Genomic DNA, 23,604 nt, shown 5'->3' on the forward strand with positions numbered 1-23,604 from the left:
TTCCTTTCAGAGGATCTTATCATGTAAGTATTTGCACAAACAAAGGTTATCTTTTAGTGTCCTCCTGCAAACAGAATCACCGATAAGGCTTTGCTTTTTGCATTTGGACAAAGTGTGTAGTCATGGTGCTTTGTTAGCACTAAGTAATTGCTCTGCATTTAAAGCCTGTTTATCATCAGCTTGGGTCATTTTTCTCCAGTGGGTTAAATACCCCCGACAGCTTGGCTAAAGCTTCAACTAATTAATCTGCTCAAGCCTGACACTATAACCAAAGTACAAATGTGATAAGGAAAGTGAACTCTTCTTTTTATACCACAATCAAAAGAAATCAAGTTAGCTGGCTGGTGGGCACAGTCAAGTTTCTTTTGTACCAAAAAGCCTGCTGAAAATGGAGATTGGAGCAGGGAGGAAAGGGGAAGCTGGCACCATGATTTCATGTACCAGCCAGGAGCATCTTGTTTGGCCAGGTTGAGATTTGCATGGTTGCGCTCTGATTCATGGGAGATGCAGATGCACCAGTCTAGCACGCTGCCACATTCAGAAGTTCCTCCACCCCTCTGCAGGAAACTGCTACACCCACAGCTGGCACAGCACCCCAGATACCAAGTCCATTTCCTCAAACAGCACTGTTTGTAGGCTGGCCCTGCGACTTACACCACCACCAATTTACTTTTAAGTTACTGCACCAGCAGGCAAGTCAGCACACTCTGATTTCCACCATTCCTGCTACACTGAACACTGAATTTTTTATCCCCTAGACAAGAGGCAACAGAACCTCTTAAACCCTTGCTTGTGCACCTCTGACAGCTGTGAATGTGCATGCAGCAGGCAGGTAGGAGAAGCTCGTGCTCTTATCTGTTCCACCGCAGCGCAAACTTTTCAGAATTACTTTAAGCAGTAGAAAGTAACTCAACAGTGAATTCAAATACATGGGTCTGTTAATTTAAGTTACAGAACAGCAACAAAGATGAGGGAGAAAAAGCAGAATGTTTTACTTGCATTGCTATTTCTTATATTTTTATTCAGGTTTCTGCTATATTGCTTTTCCTTAGCAATCCCAGCTCCTAGGAGTACACTGGGAGAAAGAACCCAACTTTCCAGTCAGAAAAGTTACTCAGGGAAATAGGGTCCTGGGAAACCTGCTGATTCAGCTGTCAAAAGCTAATAATAAATTAAGAAAATTAAAATAGTAATAAAATTTATAAGGTATGAATGATTTACTTCTTGAGGTATTTACACGAGATTGTTGTCTGTTGCTTCCCCCCCCCAATCTAGGGTTTTGGTTAAAAAAAAAACAACACTTCTGAACCATTTCAATTTCACAAGGGAACTCTTCTGGGAACAGCCGTTCTCTAAATAATTTCAACCCACACTAAGTGCTAGATTGATTACCAAGCATGTCCAGGTAAAGTAATTTTTCATGTTGTTATGAAATTCCCCGTGAGCATTCCTAAACCAGCTAATCTTTCGTCAGCAATCCCAAATCAGGAAATAAACTTCCAGCAAAAATGCAGTGTAGTAAGTCTCTCTCCTCTATGGTTATTTCAGTAAGGCTAAGGTAAAATTGTGAAAGGAAAGAATTACTACAGATCAAAAACTCAGGAACCAGCTATCATCAGTACTAAAAGCAGGATGCAGAGAACTAGTTAAAGACAAATTTCATCTCGAATTCAAAATAGCTTAAACTAATCTTGAAATCAAGTTGGAGAAAAATCCTTGAAGTTCCCTACTGTAAGTTCTGATATAAAAACACTGCAATGACAATGGCACAAGTAATATTTAATGCAGTTTCCACAAGCAAAAGGAACTTGTTTTTAAATCAGTATATTATTTTAAAAAGTAATCTAGTCTCAAAAAGAGAAGGAAAACTACAATTTTAACAGAAATCTAGTACTACTGAACTGTTTGACAAGGAAGTGCAGATGTACCCCTAGACCAGAAAATGCTAACATGAACCTGAAGATACACTGGAAAAATATATCTCATCTCTCCCAGCACACACCTCAGCTGGATGCTTACAACGGTAGAGCACTGCCTTGTGTGCTTTCAGTTTACCCTTGACTTAAACAGATTGCAGTACTGCCTTCTGCCTGCGGCTGCTCTGACAGCAGTCTTGTTGCTCCAGAAAGTTGAAATGAAAACTCAAGATCTACTTTAACTTCATACTGAGCCCTCCACAATTTTAGCCAAATGTATTTTTAGGGTGTTAACTTAAAAGAAGCCCACGAACACAGTTACTTCTTCAAAACAAACGAACAAACAAAAAGAATTGAAACAAAGAGGTGGTCTGTTTGTAAGGGCTTCAAGCATGCTTCATTCTAACTAGCGCAATGATCACATACACACAGTATCTACATAAAATAGTGGCACAAGCATTCTTCTCTGTGCTTTCTCATTCTTCCTTCCTTTCAGGTGTCATTTGGTCTTAAAACTAAATGATCTTATCCTCTCAGAATATCCAGATATCTTCTTTGAATGTATTTCTCTCCCTCTCTTCTCCTAATCACCTGAGCAACATATTTCCTTTTTTCACTTAACTCATAGCCCTGTGCTATGAAATCACATCCTTTTCTTGCTCTCCTTCTCAAATTTTCTTTTTACAGTCAATTGCTTTCACAAGCTGTGTCTTTGTTCCCTTGCTTTGGAATTTTCCACTCTCCAAATGGCTTACCCGGTGCAGAGAAAATAGTGAAAAACTCTCTCTTTTGACAGTCTGAATATGACTTAACGACCTTCCGTTGTTCTTGGTCTGAAAGACAAGTGACATAGCCCCAGCTTCACATATGTGAGGTATTTGGTTGTATAGCGATTGCATAAGATCAATCAGGAATTTTGTGATGTGTTTAGACAGGTTCTCCAAGTGCCACACAAATATTTTGAAAATAATCTATCCTTGTGTCAGAAGTGATATGTCTAAGACCACACTGTAGGAAGTGACAGGACTCTATTGTTCAGCATAGCTGAATCTGGGCTTGTTCCGTTTTGTGCTGACAAACCAGCAGGCTCAGTCGGGACCATGGGGGTGCAGCACTGGAGGTGTACCTTTAACTTCCTTCTGCAACTGCAAGCTCTAATCTGGCTTTCTTATAACACACCATGCAACATATCCAGATCTTGGGGAAGATTTTCCATTTAGTTTCTCACCACCATACACAGAACAACAGAGGACATTAGAATGAGCACTAGCGTACTGCATAATCTGTCGCAGAGTATCTTGCCTCATTCCACTGCCGTCTGTCTATAACATCCGGGCTACCAACACTGCAAGTTCAGGTGTGTCGTTCAGAGAAAAGAGAGCTTAGTGTGCTCCAAAGTAAACCTAGGTTACACTACCCTACAGTAGACATGGAAGTAGCAGAAGGCCACCCAAAAAAAAAAAAAAAAAAAAAAAAAGGCACTCCAGCGGGCCTTTGCCCAGAAGAGCCTTCAACAGTGACAAGAACAGAGGAAGACAGACTACAGCATAGGAACACAGCTTGTTTCACACCCTGAAACGAAAAGAAGAAAGTAAAACCAGAACAACGCACCATTCACAGAATAATCTAATCATTCAATAGACTTGGGGATTCTTGCACTTTCCTACCTATCCACTTCATTGATGTAATCTTGTTTGCTTGTGCCATTTATTCATCTACCTTGGAAGCTCTGATGGGATTTGTATAGCTCCACTTGTACTAAATCAATGTTGGTTCCAGGTTTTGTCTTGTACACTTCTGAACAGAATCCATCCAAGCAAGGCAACCAAAACAAGTGAGAACTTGTTAAAGATATTTGAGGCAAATTACTTCTGTTGCAATGTTGAAGTGATGGTCATAACATTCCAGGCGTAACAACACCTCTTGTAAAACAGGGTGCTCACCAATTGGCTTGTATCCTCAGCAGGCCAATCCCCAGGGAACACTGCTGATATGCACCAGTGGGGGGCCTTATTTCTCCTCTCAGAGGACACTAGTTTTCTTTTTTCTTTTTTTTCCCCCCTTGTAAATATAAGAAGTTTAAAATCCGGAGGAGCAATGGGTGAAAACAAACCATTATAAATAATGATGACCACTGTTTCACTGTAAGCTATTAGCTACTTCTAGGATTTCTTCTGCTTCTTTTCCTATTTTCCTTCCCTTTTCTCTTCCAGTCTTTCTTAGTCAGTTGCTTCTTCAAAGCCCAGTCCTAAGTACCCTACCAGATGCCAAGATTCACAAAGTTCACAGAGTACCTATCTTTGCACACAAGGCATTATAAATAACATTTCTACATTTAAACCAACTGGATCCTAAGTTAACCTGGTTTATAACCATCTGGAATCCTTCATAAAAAATGACTTGTAAGCACTGTAAACAGTTTTGTCTTCCCAGAGGACATCAAGAGTTTCCAACTTCATTGCCATCTTCGTTTTGTGATCTGAGTTCAAGAGCAAGGTATAGATTTAAAGATGATGATAATGCAAATAGTATTAATAAAAGAAACCTCAGAGTGATATGTTTTTCCCTAAAAAGGCAGGCTCTATTAGTGTCTCAAAGGCAGCAAGGTGCCAATACAATTAATCAGTCTGTTTTTAGTTCTCCCTAGACAGCAATATTAACAGTTTGTTTCAGTCTGTTTATATGGGTCTGACAGGTCTCCAAGATGCTGTGTTCACTTGCTGGTGATTAATAGTCATTCACATACTAGGTGAAGACCAAGCAGAAAAATAATGTTTTCTGAGCCAGATAGATAACTGGATTTTCTCCTCCCTTCTTTCATTTCTAACTCGGAAATGGTACTATTTTTAGGAATGCTGTCTCTTCATTTTGTTTCTAAACTCCTTTTTTAAAAACCAGCCCATGTGATGAACCAAAGGTAAATTAAAATGACATATTTACTTGTCAGTTGTGCTCTGTAAAGCCATTACATTGATAGTGAGGGTCTGCAAGCTGTGATACTACACGTACCAAATAAAGACATAGGGAGCAGTTCTTGCTTCCGGGAAAAGGACTTTTCTACCTTTCCATTTCTGCAAACTTCAGGAAAAAATTTCAGGAGATCTGAAGAATCAGCCAAGCACCAAAACTCACTGCAATGGAGAATTCACAATCTGAGAAGAAGCTGAACTCTAAGGTGCATTTTGTGCTTTTGAAACATTCCTTCAGTGACTTTTACAGCGCTTTTAACAAATCCCACCAAATCAGAGATGCTTTCTTTGTACAAAATCAGTGCCTTAATATTTTCGCCCTATCTCTCCATCACAGAGTTTTAATTTGAGACAGTGTGAAGGAGCCCATAAATAAAAAAAAAAAAGAGCATGTGCTTCATCCTCCCCTCCTACTTTCCTGGGTGTTTCATTCTGATAAAGAGAACAAACCTCCAGTAATGTCCAGCCAAAACAACCACTCAGGTACAGCCACAAAACAGGAGGTGACATATTTGCCCATGCTGCTGCTACTTCTCTTTATTTTTTTTTCCCTAATCAGAGTTGGATGCTTATCACAATACTTTTGTGACTTTTTTTTTCCCCTGTTTCTCCCCATGCCTGTCACCCCAAGAAAAGATCATGCACAGATTTCTGTGATAATTTTTGTCTGTTCTGTCTTCTCTCCATTTCTCCAGCACCTGCCACCTCTAGTTTTTGGAGGCAAGTTCCATCCCCTCAGTTTTGATTCAATTTCTTTATTAACTCTTCATTTCCTGAGATCTCTCTTTCTTATCATCTCCTTCCCTCAACTCTGGCTCTTCAAATCTCCTCCTGGCTTTCCATCATCCCTGTGTCTCCAGGTCATACACTTCTCTGTTTAGATCTTCTTTGATCTCTCTTCTTTTGCTCTCTTACTTAAGTACCTTCAGCCTCTTCTGACTCCTCCTGTCCATTTTAATTAGGGCATTTTTTTCTTCACCATTAATCAGAGGACACAATTTCTTTTCTGCCACTTTTTCTTAACAGCAGTCTTCACAAACTTTCTTCTCTTTCAGTTTGATTGCAGTTGAAGAGGATAGCACAGGAAAATAATTGTAGCTGAAGAGTAAGAGAGCTCTGCATGATAATACTATAGTCTGAAATAATAGGAAAAAAAAAAAGCATCCTAACTCTTAAAATGCTGCGAGCTGCCCTGTAAAATAATGGGGACTGTGCAGAATACAAACACATACTGACAGTCCAGCAGGTCTGATGCAAGAACTTAGTAGTAGAGCTCCCTCCAGAAACCTGCTGTTATATTGTTCTTGATGTGGTTACTCAAAGAAACAGCACAGTTGTCCACTGAATGGCAGACATCACCTCACACTTACCTGGGAGTCTCCTCTTCCTCTCAGAGAATTCAGATCCCCACCATCCCTAAAAATTATGCTCAAAACACAGTCACTGATGGCACCTGCTTTCTTGTCCTTCAGAAGTTGATGATTTCAAAGCAGTGGCTTTCTTATTTGTGGACTTGTCTCACTCACAAATGCATAGTGATGCATTTACCACTGGGTCAGCTACATATACCTGTAACCACTTCTCACAACACAGCATAGCCATAGCTACCTCCCAGTCTCTTTAGAAAATCTAGGACAAAATGAACCTTTTTTTTTTTTCTTTCTTTCTTTCTTTCTTTCTTTTTTTTTTTTTTTTTCCTAGAGGTCACCACTGTGTCTTGAAGGTTTTAAGAAGATTGTTCATTTTTAGCTTGTTCCCTTCAAGGAAAGAATTCAGAACTATTAAACTGAGAAACATTTTCTGCTGTGCTGTGACTATCTATTTTCCAATAGATATTTGTGCAAAATCAAGAAGCCTGAGCAGGAGTAAAAAAAGCTCACCACAATGTGTGGCCCCTGGGCTAATAGGAGTTGAGAACAACTTTAGATACTTAGACCCTATAAAACCTATTGGAACCATTTTCTTTGGCAGTAGATATCCCAGCTGCCCAGCAAAATCAGACCCAAGCACAACACCTTTCTAAATGAGTAACATCTTCAGAACTAGATTATGAGGAGGGAAAAAAAAAAAAAAAAAAACACAACAAGAAAACTATACTTTTGTGTTACATGTCTGTGGTTCTTACCTTCTACGTAGATCTTCAGCCACTGCTGCTCTGCAGCTGAACAAATAGGCTCGCAGAGATTTTAACTGCTGTCTCAGGCGGACAACAGTTGCCAGAGATTCAACGTGCTTGTACAACATGGGATTTTCCTGCTGGATATCAATCAGTGGCTCCTCATACACATATTCCAGAAACTCTTTGGCTTGCTTTGATACCTGAAAAACATGCAACCAGTTTAGACAAGCATTCCTTGTAACTTCTTTTTAAGCAGATCTTCCCTTCTGTGTTTTGTCAGCCATTTTCTGCATCTGAAATATTATTGTTAGCAACTACAGATGAAAACAGAGCTCAGAGAGAGCCAACTGTCTCTGCTTATAGCCAATTCAAACTTCATCAAGCCCATCAAAGCTGAATGCCTGAGATAATTGCTTACTTATCCAAAGTACAGCAATATTTGCAGCCACACATTTTCATTGCAGGATAGCACAGCTCACTACAGGTACTTTTAGGCCTTAAAACTGTGATCATCAAGTTTCTTCCTTGTTAGTATTTTTATGCTTGCTTTCCTTTGGGAAGAAGCAAGTGAATGAGGTAAGTGCCAAATCACAACACCAGAAAAGGAAACACACACATTGCAAATCCAATCATACTGTGCTGTCCCAGGATACAGAACTCCAGAAAAAGTTCTACTGCCTTTGCTACATGCTCAGCCAGTGCAGCTAAAATAATGTAGAAAAAAAAACAAAAAACAAAAAAACCCAACTCCAAAGCACAACTATAAAGTTTTTTAAATTATGGATAAATACATCTAAATGTTAGCGATATTACCCATTTGCAATGTTTCATTTGCAAGACATTTTTTAAATGTCAGTTTCTTGAGAGTACTTTGTTCTATCTCCACCTCTAAAGAGCTACTGTGATCCTGATAAATTAATGAGAGTTTTATTCCCACTAGAAAAGATATTCCTGTTTCTGAGGTGAGAGATGAAAAACACTCATGTCTCATTTTTGCATTTTATCACAGCTGGAAAAGAGAAGATGGGATATCTGAAATAAGCTGCAAATCACTTTAAACTGTGCTATAGAAATAGTGTGTTCCACAAATCAATTAGTCCTTGTGGATATTTAAATCAGTGCTTGCACTGTTGAATTGAGGGAGGGCTAACTATGCTATCTTCTGTGAAATTAATCAAAGGAGAAATGGCACACCGCTGCCTCTTGAGACATAGGACATCATTTCTCCACCAGTGTTGTAAGGCAGGCAGCTGGTAAAAGCAATATATGTAGGTCACTTCAAAAGTAGTGCCTCCTATTTATTTCCATGGAAACCACAATAGAAACAAAGGACCACAACAACACTACTTGACAGAGCAAATTCTCAGCTACAAAACACTATTTTTCATCACAACCATCACCATTTTTGATTCACAGCAATGAATAGGAGCCTATATGCTATCCTTGTAAATATCTGCACTAGCACAGGTGACCCACAACTTCACAGTTGCATAATGGCATCATTGCTACAAAAATGTTGCCTAGCAGTCCACTGTTCATCAAATGGAAGTCAGAAGGTAAAAACTCAAACTATATGTTGGTCAAGGCAGGACAGTCCAGCCAACACCAGCAATGTACTTCACCATCTCCGAAAAGATTTGGGGTCGGTGTTATCCTGAGAAAGGTTGTCTTCTCATCTACCCTGATTCTGGAAGTTCAAGATCAGCCTGGCCATTATTGTGATGTACCAGTCAGAGTGGATGGTTTGTCCAAGTTCCAGGAAACAAAGAAGAACTGCCCTTTTCCTATCCCGAAAGACCGCGTCCATCACTTTACACACTAAGAACTGTGTCTTGAACTTTTTCTTCGATATGGAATTCACATGCACCACTCTAGGGACTGCTGTTTTGACACTGGTTCACAGTGGTAACATCATGTCTTGTTATCAGCAATTACGTAATCTAGGAGACTGTCACTTTCAGACTCAGATTGGTTCAATAGGTCCTAAAAACTTGCATAAGGTCTTATTTCTGATCCTGTGTGTTTGTGGAACCTACTTGGTGCAAACTTTGCAATATTCAAATGTTCCCACCATCATTTCCAAAACACTGAAGCCAATACTCAGCTCAGTACACAGTTCCTTGGTTGTAATTTACTGATTTACAGGAATGACTTGATTGAGACGCTTCCTTTCATGGTGGGACAGATGTGCACGGCCATCTCTGCACAGTGTGGCTTGTCTTTCTGGTCCCTATCGCCACTGCTGAAATGCACTGTGTTCACATCCACTCGTTGGTCTCCATAAATGTTCAGCAAGCATTGATGAATGTCAGTGGGTACCATTTTTTCCACATGAAGGAATTCAGTGACACATCTTTGCTTCATACGCACTTCCATGTCAAACACCATTTTGTCAGACTGCCCCTATGCTGACAAATGTCACATAGTAACAATGCGTAATGAGATACTGGTGGGAAGGTTCAGTCTCTACAGCCATACCACCATCTGTCTCTGACACTGTAGGCCAACATAATAAAATAGGAGGCATTACTTTCAGTGCAGCCCTATCCTAATAAAAGGCATCACTCTAAGGAGAACTAGTTTTAAATATAACCTTTTCACAATGCACAATAAAGTATAATAATGATGTCAAGGACAACATTACCACCAATAACTACATAGATAATAAGGTAATTTGAAATATGGTAGATTATAACCTCTCAGATTTCCCAGGTCCTGAAGCTATATCGAACAGTTGACTTGCTATTTCTATTAAGCACTCATTTATTTTTCATTTTTTTTCCAAAACAATGCATATACAAGGAATTGTGCCATCTGAATGGAAGCACAAGAAACATGCTGTGTACAGACAACTTGGATTTTACAAATCAAGACTCTATAATTGTGTCAAATTTTCAAACATTAGCATCGTTAATGTTTTTTAGATGCACTAACTGTGGTGTACAAAAGAGACCAAAGTTAAACAACTACTTTCTGCTTTTATAATCATTAAACAATTTGGCCGCAATACCTCAATTATCTCCTGACAACCACAGTACCTAGCGTAAATATTATTCCGCATCCACCAATGGGAAAATTAAGCTACGTATTCAGTGATACACTAGGAGGCACATGAATGCTTGGTAGAGCAAGTAGCACCCCCCAAGCAAAGGGTGAGGGATTCAACTCAGTACTGTCTCTCTAGTCTTTGAGATTTCCTCATCCACTGGTCTTCCTGACTTAGGAACCAGGGAGAGATGACTGTCCCAGTGCTACACCCACGTCTGTGAGCAGCTTCACCCTGAACAGGGGAGCTTTCCTGAGGCTGCAACTTTAAGAAAACAGAAACAAAAGCAGCACCAGATCCACAATCACCTGTGTGACTGCAATACATATGGACTACAACACAAAATTTAAAATTACCTATTTTTCCCCTCCTCATAGAAGCTCTACTTCATATTAGTACAGAGCTGAACAAAAAGCAGCTCCTCTCCATCGCTCAACACGTAGCCCTATGCCCTTTTTATTGTACAAACCACAATCCCAGAGGACCAAATATTACTACTGTTCAGCTCTAGTGCTGCACAGCCTGAGCACAGCCTTTGAGGGGAGAAAAGCAAACCTTTCTCCTTGCTGACACAATGTACCTGCAGAGCACTGATTACAGAAAAAAAACAGCTTTGCCCAGCATCAACAGCTGACAGGGATGCATTGTTTTCTCTGTGCATGCCTGACACAGGCACGTCTGTAAAACATTACTGAGTATAGCAAAGTTGCAGGACACTAAAATGCAACCTTATAATGAGAATGGTCAGGCAGTCATAGTAATTCACATTGTTATTGGCCAATATACTTGTATGCATATTACCATGCTCACATTACCTCAGTTATACTGGACAGAATACACATTGACAAGCCAGTATGAATGATACAGGGCAAATAGAACAATTTTAATTTCAAGAATCACAGAAGGGTGGATATTAACATTTCCAGACTTTTCTACAGACTGCAAATTTACTGTTCAGAACTCCATTTATCAGAAGCCAGCCTTCCTTGAGACCTTCTGGCACAGACAGTTCACTTATATGATTCTTCCTGCTATGCTTGCCTGTTTGCACAGGCTGGAACCTACCTGAAACCAAACTGCAGAACTTACTAGCATCTAAGCAGGGAAAACAGTTGGCATAAATAAAAGGAAGGCATTTTCACCAGATTACCTCTTTTCCCTTCACAAAAGCACGAAAAACACAAAAAGGGAAAACTGCAGGGAGATAAGAAGAAAAAAAGCGTACCTGAGGACTGAATTGCTGCTTGCTTATGACAAGAGACACATGCCTAATCACCAAGTCCTTTGAAAGCTTTTACTGCATCCAAGGGGATTTTTCTTATCCACGTGCTTTCAGGTATTAAGTGCATTGGTATTTTTCAATGTGGTAAGAGAAGACAACTTAATAGATTTCTATTGCTTCTGCTTTTTTCATGTCCTGTCTTGCCAAAAGCGAGACAAGAACCATTTACAAAACTTACTTAACTGATGCAAAATAGTACTCAGCTGAGCGGGACTTCATGAAACACAGAAGAGAAACATGTCCAATTACATTATATCACCATAAAAGTCTACGTGCTAAAGTATGTGCTGCTGGTTGTTTTCCTTCGACAGGTATGACAGATACCAGAAACCTCTTTGAGAGGGGAAAAAAAGGAAAAAAAGGCACCAGGAAGGCATGGGAAAGAATGCAGTTTTTCAAATTCTTCATTCAGTTTCCTTCCATTTAGTAAAATGCTAGGCACATTTTTGTCCGCGTGCAATACGAAGTCTTTGAAGACTAAAGCCGTGTTTCAGCTCTAACCATCAAATGTGGTGCATGCTTAATCCACTCACCTCCTCTGTGGGATGTGTTATTTAAGCTATTTATGTGCTATGTCCATCGGGGAACAAGGCACCCACTGCAGCAGCTCTACTTTCAGACATCGCTGCACTACCTGCGAGGGCCATGGCTCTGGCTTTAGGAGATCTGTTGCTAAGATTCACTTTGGAATGTTGCCACATGGCTGTATATGGGTACAATGGCCAATTATCAGAAGTGAAATGCTGACTAATTAAGTGTTCTCATTTAAAATTGACCCCATAGGAAATTATTACTACCAAGATCACCTCAAGGAAGTGGGACAACATCTCTGCCTTTGCCAAATCAGCACATTTAATCAATACACTGCTAAGGAATCATACCGTTTCATTACCAATATTAAGCACCTTTCAGACCATACAGAAGAAAGGAACTTTGAACCTTGCTCCTGAATGGCAGAAGGAGATGTGGAGGCGAAAGTGCAGGCAATATGCGGCCCACCTCCGAAAAGCACTGTTTAGTCAACATGGGCATAGAGCAAGGACGTGCTTGTAAAAGCATGTTTATGTGGAATTGAACAGAACAGGAAAAAAATCCAAGAGATTTCCCAAAAGTAACAACAGCAATGTGTTAACTTAATCCCATACATGGACAAAGTGGAGCTGAAGAGATCCAGCTGGTGATCTCAGCTCAGTTTTGACACTGCTACTGTGGCACATAATGACCCCTTGACCTTCTCTCCGTTTCACTTCCCCCTAATAGTTGGAGATGCTGTCATGTTTTCCAAACTAAGGAATGGTTTTCCTTTCTTAAATTCATCTCTGAGTGTTTTGGCACAGAAACTGACAAAGTACAGACTGGCATAGAATTTGGTTGTGATCCCAAGCCACCTTACACATGTTTAGACAAAATGCAAAACAATTTCTCACTGTAAGAGTTGCAGTATGTTAGATTTTCAAAGAAAACTTAAGCTTCCAGTCCTATTTTATTTCTCTCCTCAGCTGCTCACACTTAAACCATAGGAAACAGAGCACAGAGCATAATTTTCACCCCTCAAGCTTAGAAACCTAACCAGTTTATTTTCTTGGCAGTATCACCGACACATTGATATAAGTTCTCCTTACCTTACCATCTACCTGTTCCATATGAAGGCTCCTTATAATGCCCTAAGCCTAGCAAGTTTAGTCTTTGGCAAAGGCATAAAAAAATATTCTTAAATATTTATTCCTGGCTTCCAGGAAAGGGAGGGTTTGGGTTTTCTTGTTTCCACATATCAGAGCTTTGTAGCTCTGAGAAATCTTGCAATTTGTGGTTCAAGACTATCATTTTCCTGATGGCAGGCTCTGGCTACCTTTTAATAATCTTCACTTCTGTCAAATTTTCCTCCTCAAGAGAGCTGCTTTTCCTCTAATAGGGCATTTACCGGTTATTTTTTTCCTTTTCAAATAGCCCATAATAATAATATTCGCAGACACAAAACATCAAACAGCCTCTCCTAACAGTGGCTGCTAGGTTTGAAGTTCTAGTATAATCTGGTTTCCTTATGAGTTCATTGTTGTTTCAGCACATGCCCTCTGTTACTGCAAAACAACACAGCTAATATGTTTGGCATAATACTTGGAGGCATGTAATCAGTTCTGACTATACAGTAACCAACCACTAAGGCAGCAGCAACAGCAGATCACTAAAGTTTTAGAAAAGCAGATTGTGTGGCAAGTAAACAACAGTAGAATTTTCTCTTCATGTTATTTTCAAATGCCCAGCCCAAAAAAGTGCTACAGCAATGTCCTGGCATTCTGGAAATGTTTGTGCCATGAGATGAGACATACTGGGCTTCTACAGGTATCATCTTCAGGTTAAGCCTGTTTCCAGCAAGATTTTGACAGTTTTAGTACCCATCACTAAGCATTACCTCAATCAGTCATTCTGACTCTCCTTGTCTCTTGAACAACTAGATGAGCAATGATGGAAAAGACACTATTAAGAAGAGGAGAACAGCTGCTCCTCTGGAGAAGTCGCATAGGTCTGGCTAAGGAAACTGCGATGAACATATCTGTCGTCTTGAGAGTACATGGACTTGTCAGGCTAGGGTCTTCTGGCAAGTGAGTCAAAGCAGATATTATCAGCAGATAATGCCTTTAACCCTCAACATGTAGTAAAATGTCTGTGTTCAGATAGAAACAGCAATTCAGTTCACTCACTAGTAAATCAACTTACAGGGAGATTACCTTGTACTTGGAAGTATCCCAGTTATGAACCAGCCTTGCAGGAATGAGGAAGCTGTCATCCACATGGCAGGTACAGCAGTAATACCAGCCACTGTAACTACACACCTTGGCTTTGCCATTGGACAAGCCTATGGAGCGCTGACAGCCTGGAGGAGAGAGGAAAAGACTGGGTTTGTACAGTATGCCAGAGGTGCAGATTCAGGACACAGTAAGGAAAGTAATTATTCCTTCTTCTGAGGTCATTTAAACAAAAAATACACAAAACCAACCAACCTCCACATAACAGCAAACAAACAAGAACTCCACAATCACCATATTTTTCCTTAGAAACAGTGAAATAACTATATCCTTTGTCGAGTGCTGAAAAAAACTTTCACTAACTTGAGTGTGTAGAACATAGTTCAGAGAGCAAAGAGTACTTACCTTCTCAAGAAACAAAGGCAGAAGAGCAACTTTGAGATAGTAGGCATTTAAAAGACAGTGTCATAAACAACAAAGAATCACAGCCCAATAAATCATATTTCTCAGTGTCATATCTCCACAGTTCTTGAACACCTCCAGAGACAGTGTCTCCACCACCTCTTCAGTCCAATAACTCACCACTCTGAGAAGTTTTTCTTAATACCCAACCTGAACCTCCCATAGTGCAACTTAAAGCCACTACCTCTCATTCTATCACTGTTGAGAGAAGAGCCCAACCCCCTCCTCTGTAAAAGAAAAAATACTACCCATCTTCTGCTCAGGAGCAAGATGAAGAACTATACAAAAGATAGCATTTCTTCCTCCTTCCAAAGCTAAATAGATGCAAGTCCTCAGTGCGTACATTTGTGTCAGCAGTATCTCAGTAGAGTATCTCAAGTGCCAGCATGGTAAAAAGAAGTGGTGAAAGGTCTAAATCTTTCTCCTTGTAAGTTGCCTCTAGATACTTCTTTTATCATGAAAAAGCACAGAAGCATGAATCTTGATACCCCAATGGACTCCAGCAGTAGCATTCATTACAGACAGCACTCCCCTCACATTGGGTGAAACAAGCCACTAACTAACATATAGGTTTTTTATAGCTCAATTTGTTTGGACCGGGTGATGCAGTCCAAGCAGTACAACTACAACTGAACGAGACTGATGTCTCCCAGCTAAATACCATAAAAACTTCTATAAATGTTCCCCATTAGCCAACATTTACTTTCTAGGGAATGAGGATGGGATAGTACACACTAATTTCATTCCCTGCCGCTCCACAAGCTGCTGGTTTGTCTTAGCAATCTAGCTCCCATTAGTTAGGCTGAAGGCAACTATATGCTAAACTCTAATTTCTTAGATTTGAATTGTCACCATCTGAAGCTAAAATATCCACAGATGAGAAGGCACTATTTAGACATTCTTTCCTGCCATCTCCTGGAGCCAGAAACTTATTCCAGTCTATGAACACCTTCCTGGGGAGATGAATGACAAAGCATAGAAGTACATTCTCCCCCTGCTCTCAGAGGATGACATCCAGCCCAGAACTGAAGGGCTCTGCAGTAAAAAGGGTCTTGGTAAACAAACTCTGAAACTTCAGAGTTTGCTTCCTTCAGGAAGGGTGGCTTTATAAAAAGAAGTTTCTATCCATGCAGCCAATTCTCCTTTTTTCCAGTACTTCTCTGCACCCGTGCTTGTTTCCTTGTTTCTCAGAAACAAATTTTTACAAGGAGTATTTCCCTATCTTCCTCATACCCTCAAGTCAACCATATTCTGCAAAGCTACACAACAATTGTACTTGGATTTTTTTTTTTTTAAATGAGAATGCAGCACTGACACCCACCTCACATTTTCCCTGAGCTTACAATCTTTGCTGCTGGAAAATCACCATCCTTACCATTCTTATCTGTTGTGATTCATAATGATAGCTATTTCTACAATCCTTTCAAATCAAGTTATCAAAGCACTGATTTTCTTTGATGTTATGCAGTTCAAAGCGATGTAGAGTGTGTGACAAACATATTTCTATAGCATAGACCATTTATGCTACTTTGTTTTTTTAAGATGGGGAAAAAAAACAGCAAGAGGAAGAGGAAAAAAAAAAAAAAAAGGAGGAGAAAAGAACAGCAGAGGGCTTAATGCTTTTGGAAATTCTGCACCTAGCCATGCAGGTACATAAATTTGTCATCACGTTTACCAAAAGCAAAGCTAGTACAGATTCCTGGGCTTAAACTCGTCAGTATCTCTCTCCACAAGATAGTAGGATGTAGCCAACCATCCCACAGATTGGAAACACAACTCAGCAAACAGGTTTACCTGAAGAGAAGGAACCTTTTACATTTGCAGAAAAAAAAAAATACTTGCCTACAAAAAGAGAAAACAGCTTCCCCACATTGGGGGTAAAAGCAGCACTATTTTCACCAATTCCCTTTCAACTATTCCTAGCGCCCATACAGAATAGCATCCATGAAACTTCTGTACAAAGGTCTTGCAAATCCTGAGAATAAGAATACTCCAACTTTTATTATTATCCCCAAAATCATTCCTACCTAAAGGATGTTACAGAGCCAGCTACAAATGGGAGAAGCGTGGCTTCATACGCTGTCAGCAAAGTGAGGTAAGGAATGATCCTGAACCTTTCACCACCGAAAATATGACAAAGCTACACTAGAATCAAGCAGAGAAAAGAGGGGTTCAAAAACATAGCAGCAAGGAAGTGCTGCTGGGCACAGATGAATCTCTCTTAATAATACCTCTGTGAGCAGAGTCGAAGCATCAACACGAAGAAGCTCATCTCCAAATGCTAAGACTTCAGGAGGAAAGAATTACAAGGAGAAAAGGTAAAAGAAAACAGTTATCACAAATCTCTGTTCTCGACATAAGGCGGTGGTGAGTGGTACAGCACAAAGGACAAATTCAAGACACTACAGTATACCTCCCATTCTGCAAAGTGTAGAAAACACTTCTGCCACGCTTAGGGTGTCATAAAGCTCTAACAGTCATGGCAGATACAGCTATTCTTCATCCTTTATTCCTGTTCTTCAACCATTTAGCAAGAAATGCTGGAGCAAGCAACAGTGGGAAACAAGGAAAGAGGAAGACCAAACTCGAAATAAGCACATAACAGTTTTCTTTATTCAATAAAGTTATTTACTCAGTACAGGAAAAAGCAACTCCCTCGTGATTGTGTACCATAATTAAATCTGTGACAGATTAGCTTAGAAGCTAATTTATTTAGAAACAACATACAATATGAAGAAGAAAAATGACCCACAAACTTCAAAAGGCTTTTAGCTTGATAAAGCCATAAAACAGACTAAGCAGAAGGTGCACAGCAACAAATTTTCAGTGTTAGATCAGACATAAAACACTGTTCTATCTTCTCAGCAAAAACAGGGAAAGTGAGAATTACACTTTAGTTGCTGACCTTATGTTTCTGTGCTCTCTACAGTAGAAAAACTCAAACTCACGAGGAAGACAGACTAACAACCCAGCTCTACATTCTTGAGTGTAATCTACATCAGTTGCTCAAGAAATTAGGAAGGGTTTGTTAGTCCCCAGTTCCCAACTTAGTTGTTTGGTTTTTAACAGACTCCAAAGGATGGACCAACCCTCTTGAATCTATGGAAACCCAAACTACTGACTGAAGCCTTAAACTAAGCCCTAAATTAACAGCTTTCCCATCCTGACTAGTGCCAATAAAAATGAAACACACAGCCCAAGATAACTTGGCCACCCACCCTAGGTAGGCTTGCTGGTTGCAGGCCCCAGGCTAGGCTGGGCAGATGGGTCAGGAAGCACCCATCCCTTCCTGCTGCCAACAGCTCATGTGCGCACAGCACAGATGAGTCATCCTCTAAGCACCCAGGCTTTCTTCCAGTCAGCAAAGCTTAGTTTAATGTAGTCATCCAATATTTAGACTGTCAGGGCTAGATGTAGTAAACAACATCCTTTATGTCAGTCATACTGAACACACAGATCTATCACCCTCTCTGAGAAGATCAACAATGAAAAAATAACCACGAGTGAAAAAAAGCCATGTGACAGCACATACAGACTTCATCAATAAATTAGGAGCAAAAAAACCTCCAAAAACCTAGCTGTGCATCAAACGGCTGCAATAAAACGTTACTTTTGGAAACTGGCTTTTTATTTGGATTTCTCCACTTCAATTTTACCAGAATATAGGTTCTTTTACCCTTACTGTCAGATGCTGAGAAGGACCAAGATGCCATAATTTCCCAAAGAACTTGCTTCAAGGGAATTAAAAACAGCAGTGAAGACATGCTTCACGTGCAGCTATGGGTTGTGAATCCTTTAACAGATGGCCAGTCTGCATTCTCCCCGGTATCTTTAAAAATTCCTTTCTTCTCATTTGCAGGACCACAGCACTGATGAAGAATAGGACACACCTCAACTAATTTGCTATTCTTTCCCCATGCCCTTACAGGGTTGTTCTCAGCAACACATGGTGCTTTGCTGAGATTCTGAAGCACTCCCAGACAGAGGTGGATAGGACTTTCCAGGGAATGACATAGTAGCAGACACTGGTAGTTCACCAACTCTTTAGACAGGGGTGGGGAATGAATGCACTCTCTGGGCCAGCCCTTGGAATTCACCAGTCACCAGTAAACTGAGGATTGAATGTAATCAGCAATTAATAGTATTCCTAATCCTACAGATGATGACACTAATAGTAGGTGAGTTTACACAGTGCATAGTTTATGCACTGGGAAAGCAGATGAGAACACAGCCAAGAGCAGGTGAGCTGTTTGTAAGATAAGAGTGGTTGCTGGTGCCAACATCCACATCTGTGGCCAGGTCACTTCACACACAGAGCCTCTAGTTAATTCAGTTTTCATTCTTGCTCTACAATTAGTTTGAACACCTCATAATTCTGCACTATTCACTCATTTACTTACACTGAAGGCCCCTCCAGTTTGCTGAGTTCCATTCACTTAATAAAGTGGCTAATAACATACATTGAAACAATCAGCCCTGTTTCCATTCAGATACACAGCTGGATTTGTATCTCCTTCTAACATGAAGAGCAACTGAGAATCAAGTGTGGCTAAACATTTTTCACCAATGTTAGCTGAATTTCTTCTTGGTTGCACATCACTAGCACAGTGCTACCTTGGGCATATTGCTCAGATTTACACAGCTTAGGTGTGTATAAGCCCATTAGTGTTGCAGGACAGGTGAAGAACCTGAAACCCTCCCAGCAGCTAGCATATGGGTCATCCTCTAGCCTCTCTTACATTTCTTCTGTTCTCATACAAACATAGCAGTTCTGCCAATAATACACTGCACTGACATGTGAGCTGACTTGCTTGATTTAAAAGATGCTAACCCAGCAAATGAAACAGGTTCTTGTGACGTGATTCCTACTGTCCAGAGAAGAATTTGGAGACTTTGAGTTTTCAGGGCTGAAAACATTTTCATTTTCCAGGTGTAGCTTTGTCTATCCTAACACAAATTAGACATTTAGACCTCCTGTCTTGATATTCCTTTGTTTAAACTTTGTTAATTGATTCATCAAGACATACACCTCGACTGGCTTCACTGGACAAATGGACCAAAAAAATAGTCAAGAGTTCCTTAGGGCCAGCAGAATTAATTCTTGGGATTCACAAGAAACAAGACACTGTCAAGGAAAAGAATAGAACCTATGCAAGCAGTAGACATGCTCACTCAGCGAAACTGAGCTCATTCTCCCAGCACCACGGAAAACAAAAATAACAACACATTTAGGTTGGAGGAAAAAAAAAAAAAACAAAACAAAACAAAAAAAAAACAGGCAACAACAACTTGCTAAAAACCTAAAGAGTTCTTCATGGAAAGATTAGAATTATACAGTAACCTATCCCAGCGCACGGAGTAAAGGCTCACTTTAAACTTCCCAGGGGAAATACATAGATTTTCAGCCAAGACGTGTGTAACAGCTGTTCTGCCTCCAGGGCTGATGCAAATAAAATAAATAAAACAGCAGCAGAGGATTGCAAAGTGCACATAGGGGAACAGGACAGGCACCGAACTGGCCAAGTACTCAACTGAACTGCCTTTCCAACAATAGCAGGCCAATCTCAAAATCCAAAGGAGAAGATCTTGCTCTGCGAAAGCACCAAACAAATGGCAGACAGGTGAAGGACTTAACTGCTATGAGATTACACAAAGCTAATGCTTCCATTGCCATTTCCCCACAGCCAAGCTTTCTTAAACTGAAAAGCCCATTTACTTTTCTTCTGAAAATGGAATGTCTTATGTGAGCATAACTGATCACCGATAAGAGATTTAATCAAGCAAACAAAAGAGAAACCGTGCAATGTTTTCTAATGCCAGCCAATGAGCTGCCACATGATCAAAGAGCCTGTGGACCAGCAACCTCATGTTTTGAAACATGCAGGTGCATAGCAGATGAAGCACTGCATGCTCAACAAATTTAAGTTACCCAGGCATAGAAACCTTTTCTCCACAGCAATTATTTTTGGGATCTAAAAGAGTGAGAAGAGGGCTGACAGCTTTCCAAAGGACTTTCTGGTATTATAGCACTTCTGTGCTACGTTTGCGGAGATTTGTCCCCTGCTATTCTTATTTCTGTTACTCGCTGCTATCAAATAGGTGCTGGGTGTGATAACAGTTCATTAAGTATTAGTTAAATTCAAGGAAGGAGCACCTTTGCTTCTCAACTACCTGGCTTTTTAGAACGCTGAACTAAGTCAACTTGGCATACAGCTAATCTACTTTATTTTTAATTATATTTGCTGCCTCACAATCTATTAGGAACACACTTTATTTTTGACTGAGTTAACTTTTACCAGAGGTTGAGCTGGTTTTAGACCAAGGAAGTGAGCAAGAGCAGAGGCTACATGAGCTGGGCACACTACGTTGGGCTCTCCCCATCTACACACGGGATCACAGCACTAGAGGCAGCCTGACTCCTTGAAAGCCAGCAGCTTTCCACCTGCTGCTCCATTTGACAGGGCTACAGGCTCAGGAAATAGCCCATTTACTAACACTGGTTACTCTGCTCCCAGTGATCAGTTCAGCCAGCCAAGTCAGCAGTGCCATAATAGCAATGTTTTTTCTTCTTGCAAGTGACAAGTCAAAGAGAAAGCAGAGAAGAAAAGACAAAAGGTACTCCAAAACAGGTGTGAGGAAAGCCACACAGAGAAACAAAAGGGTGTAGAGTACATTTTGCAGAAAGCAGAAACTCCCACATCCATTAGGACTCGTTGTCAAAGCAACAAGTGCTCCTGGCAGATGATAGGGAGAGAAAAAAATTAAAAAAAAAATTTAAGAAGTGAAAAGAAAGAAAAATATTTAAAGGACAGGAGCCATGTAAAAAACAAGAGTCAGGGATGGAGGCTATTTGCCTTCCTAATCTGCAGAAAAGTGAAGGCACAAGACAAGGGAATAGCAAATGGCAAGGGCTGCTGGGGAATTCTGCTCCTGACAGAGCTCCAGAGGGGTTCTCCAGGTCAGACAGCTAGCTGCCCTTCCCCAGGAGCTCGTAGACAACCCAACAGGGAGAAAGGACTGTCACTGGAGTGCCTACAACTGGCTACCGCTACTGACAAGATGCTGCACCTGCAAAGCACGTTCTGATGGAAGCCACCTCAGATTTGTAATATGAACAGTTTAGAATTTCTCTTGAATCCAGGTAAAATAAATAAGTTAAATAATTGATCACCTTAGCATGTCTCATTACTCACTTTATTAAAAAAAAATCATTATAAACCCTAATGTTTACAAGCTTGCACGTGCAACAGCTTTCACTCCATACTCATTTGAGGACAAGAGGTTTCACCTGAAATGTGACTCCAGCTCAGAGCCCCTGACACTAACCATGGGAACACTGGTACACCCTACATAATAGCAACACAACAGGAGCAAACTTGCAGCTATGTGGATATATGAAGGACGGGTGCCATTCTAGCGCCAATAGTTTCTAGCTAGTTTAGCTTTCTAAATGCACTGCCATTCAAAGTCAGAAATACAACCAGTGGCAACAAAGGAAAAAGAGTTTATAAAAGCATGCCTCTCCACATTATCAACAGCCTGATAGGACATTATTTCTTAGTTTCAAACGATGAACTGCCTTCCACAACGGAAAGCTAAAAGTGCCAGGGAAAGACTCTTTTTCTTGCTCAGCAGATACAAACTTTTTTTTCCACCTTCTGACTCCAATGTATTAACAGTTTGTCCCCCTGCCCCACGACTACATCTGACACTACAGTGCTGACTTATATCACGAGTTGAAAAGTGCCAGTCAGACTCCAAGATAAGCTTGTCAATAGCGAAGTGCAGACATTCTTCCCTACCTGCTAGTGAACGTCAGCTGTTTGTGTGGAAGCAGTCCCTTGAAAAGCCTTTACTAAAGGAGACAGGAAAAGGGAGATACAGAGGGCAATTCAAACAAACAAACAAAAAAATGAAAAAAAAAACCTAAAACAAAACCAAAAACGGGGAGGGGAACCTCACAAAGACTGCAACGAGGAGGAAAAAAAAAAAAAAATACACAAAACCACAACCTCTCCCCATCAGGTCCTCCCAGCAACCTTCATTATCAGCGGTTCATTGTCAATCAATTAGCCAAGGCAGCGGGGGTCTGTAAGAAGGGGGGTAGCCTGAGAGACAATGGTCTGCCCTGTTGTATTACTATTTAATCACTTTTCCTAAATAAATAAAGCAGCCCTGAGGTGCTGTCATGTCAAGGGAATTTATCACAAAAAAAACCCTTCATTTTTCATTGGTCATTACTTTTCCTTCCCTCCCACCCCTGCAGGACTAGAGAGGGTTATTACTGTAGCCTTAAGTTCCATCTTTGTATTGCTTGCCTTTGATTCCCACTCGGACCTTGCCACTTTCTGGCACTAATTTGTCAGGCCGAACAAAGGAGGGATTTGTACCTCCTGTAAGGTCTCAATTAGGAAAGGCTTCTGCTGTATTATGTGCCATTGGGACAGGACACAAAGACGGTAATTACAGGAATTTGCACTAAATGGCTGAAGAATTCACAGCAAAACTTTTCTTTCTCCCCCTCCTTATCCTTTTCCAAGCTTACCCCTCCCTGCAGCCCCGGGGAAAACTGCTCTCAATGCCTGCAAGATGTAATTACCAACAGCAGGCCCCTCACTTTAAACAGCAGCCCGCTGCAGGGAACAGCACAAACTGCCTGCAGGAAGCAAGGTATAAGGAGGGAGCCTTAGCGTCTCCAAAGTCTCCTCAGCACAACTTTTCTGAGCCAAACAAGATTTCTCAGTTTCTCTCAATTATAATTAAAATCATTCGTTTCTTTGTGCTATGTTAACAGCCAGAAGTACCAGCTGACTTACACAAACCAGCTCGGAGAGTCTCAGGGCAAAGGGTATGCTCCCACAGTAAATGCTATGTACCCAAGGATGAGGGGGGATACAGATAGTCCCAGGAGTATCATCCAAAATCCGGGAGGCAGCAATGCTTCTTACAGGCTCTTCACAATTCAAACTTCTCTGAGCAAGACTGCAGACTGAAAGGAGCCACAGGAGCACTGGGGAAGTCTCACATGTATCAGGAAAAGACACAATGTCACTGCCACTGTCATAG

General features: G+C 40.6%; 1 protein-coding gene across 8 annotated transcripts in view; it reads right to left on the reverse strand.

The window, feature by feature from the left end:
- PLEKHM3 (pleckstrin homology domain containing M3) overlaps positions 1 to 23,604 on the reverse strand; it is a 99,652-nt gene that overhangs the window by 41,189 nt on the left and 34,859 nt on the right. For all 8 annotated transcript variants that reach the window (XM_052676224.1, XM_052676223.1, XM_052676222.1 and 5 more), the window contains 2 exons: positions 14,059 to 14,204; positions 7,011 to 7,204 (listed from right to left, as the gene is read on the reverse strand). In XM_052676224.1, coding sequence (XP_052532184.1) covers positions 7,011 to 7,204; positions 14,059 to 14,204 — 340 coding nt within the window. The remainder of the gene's footprint in view (positions 1 to 7,010; positions 7,205 to 14,058; positions 14,205 to 23,604) is intronic.

The sequence above is a fragment of the Tympanuchus pallidicinctus genome, unplaced genomic scaffold (genome assembly GCF_026119805.1).
Source record: "Tympanuchus pallidicinctus isolate F22 unplaced genomic scaffold, pur_lepc_1.0 scaffold15, whole genome shotgun sequence".
In the NCBI taxonomy this organism is placed as follows: domain Eukaryota; kingdom Metazoa; phylum Chordata; class Aves; order Galliformes; family Phasianidae; genus Tympanuchus; species Tympanuchus pallidicinctus.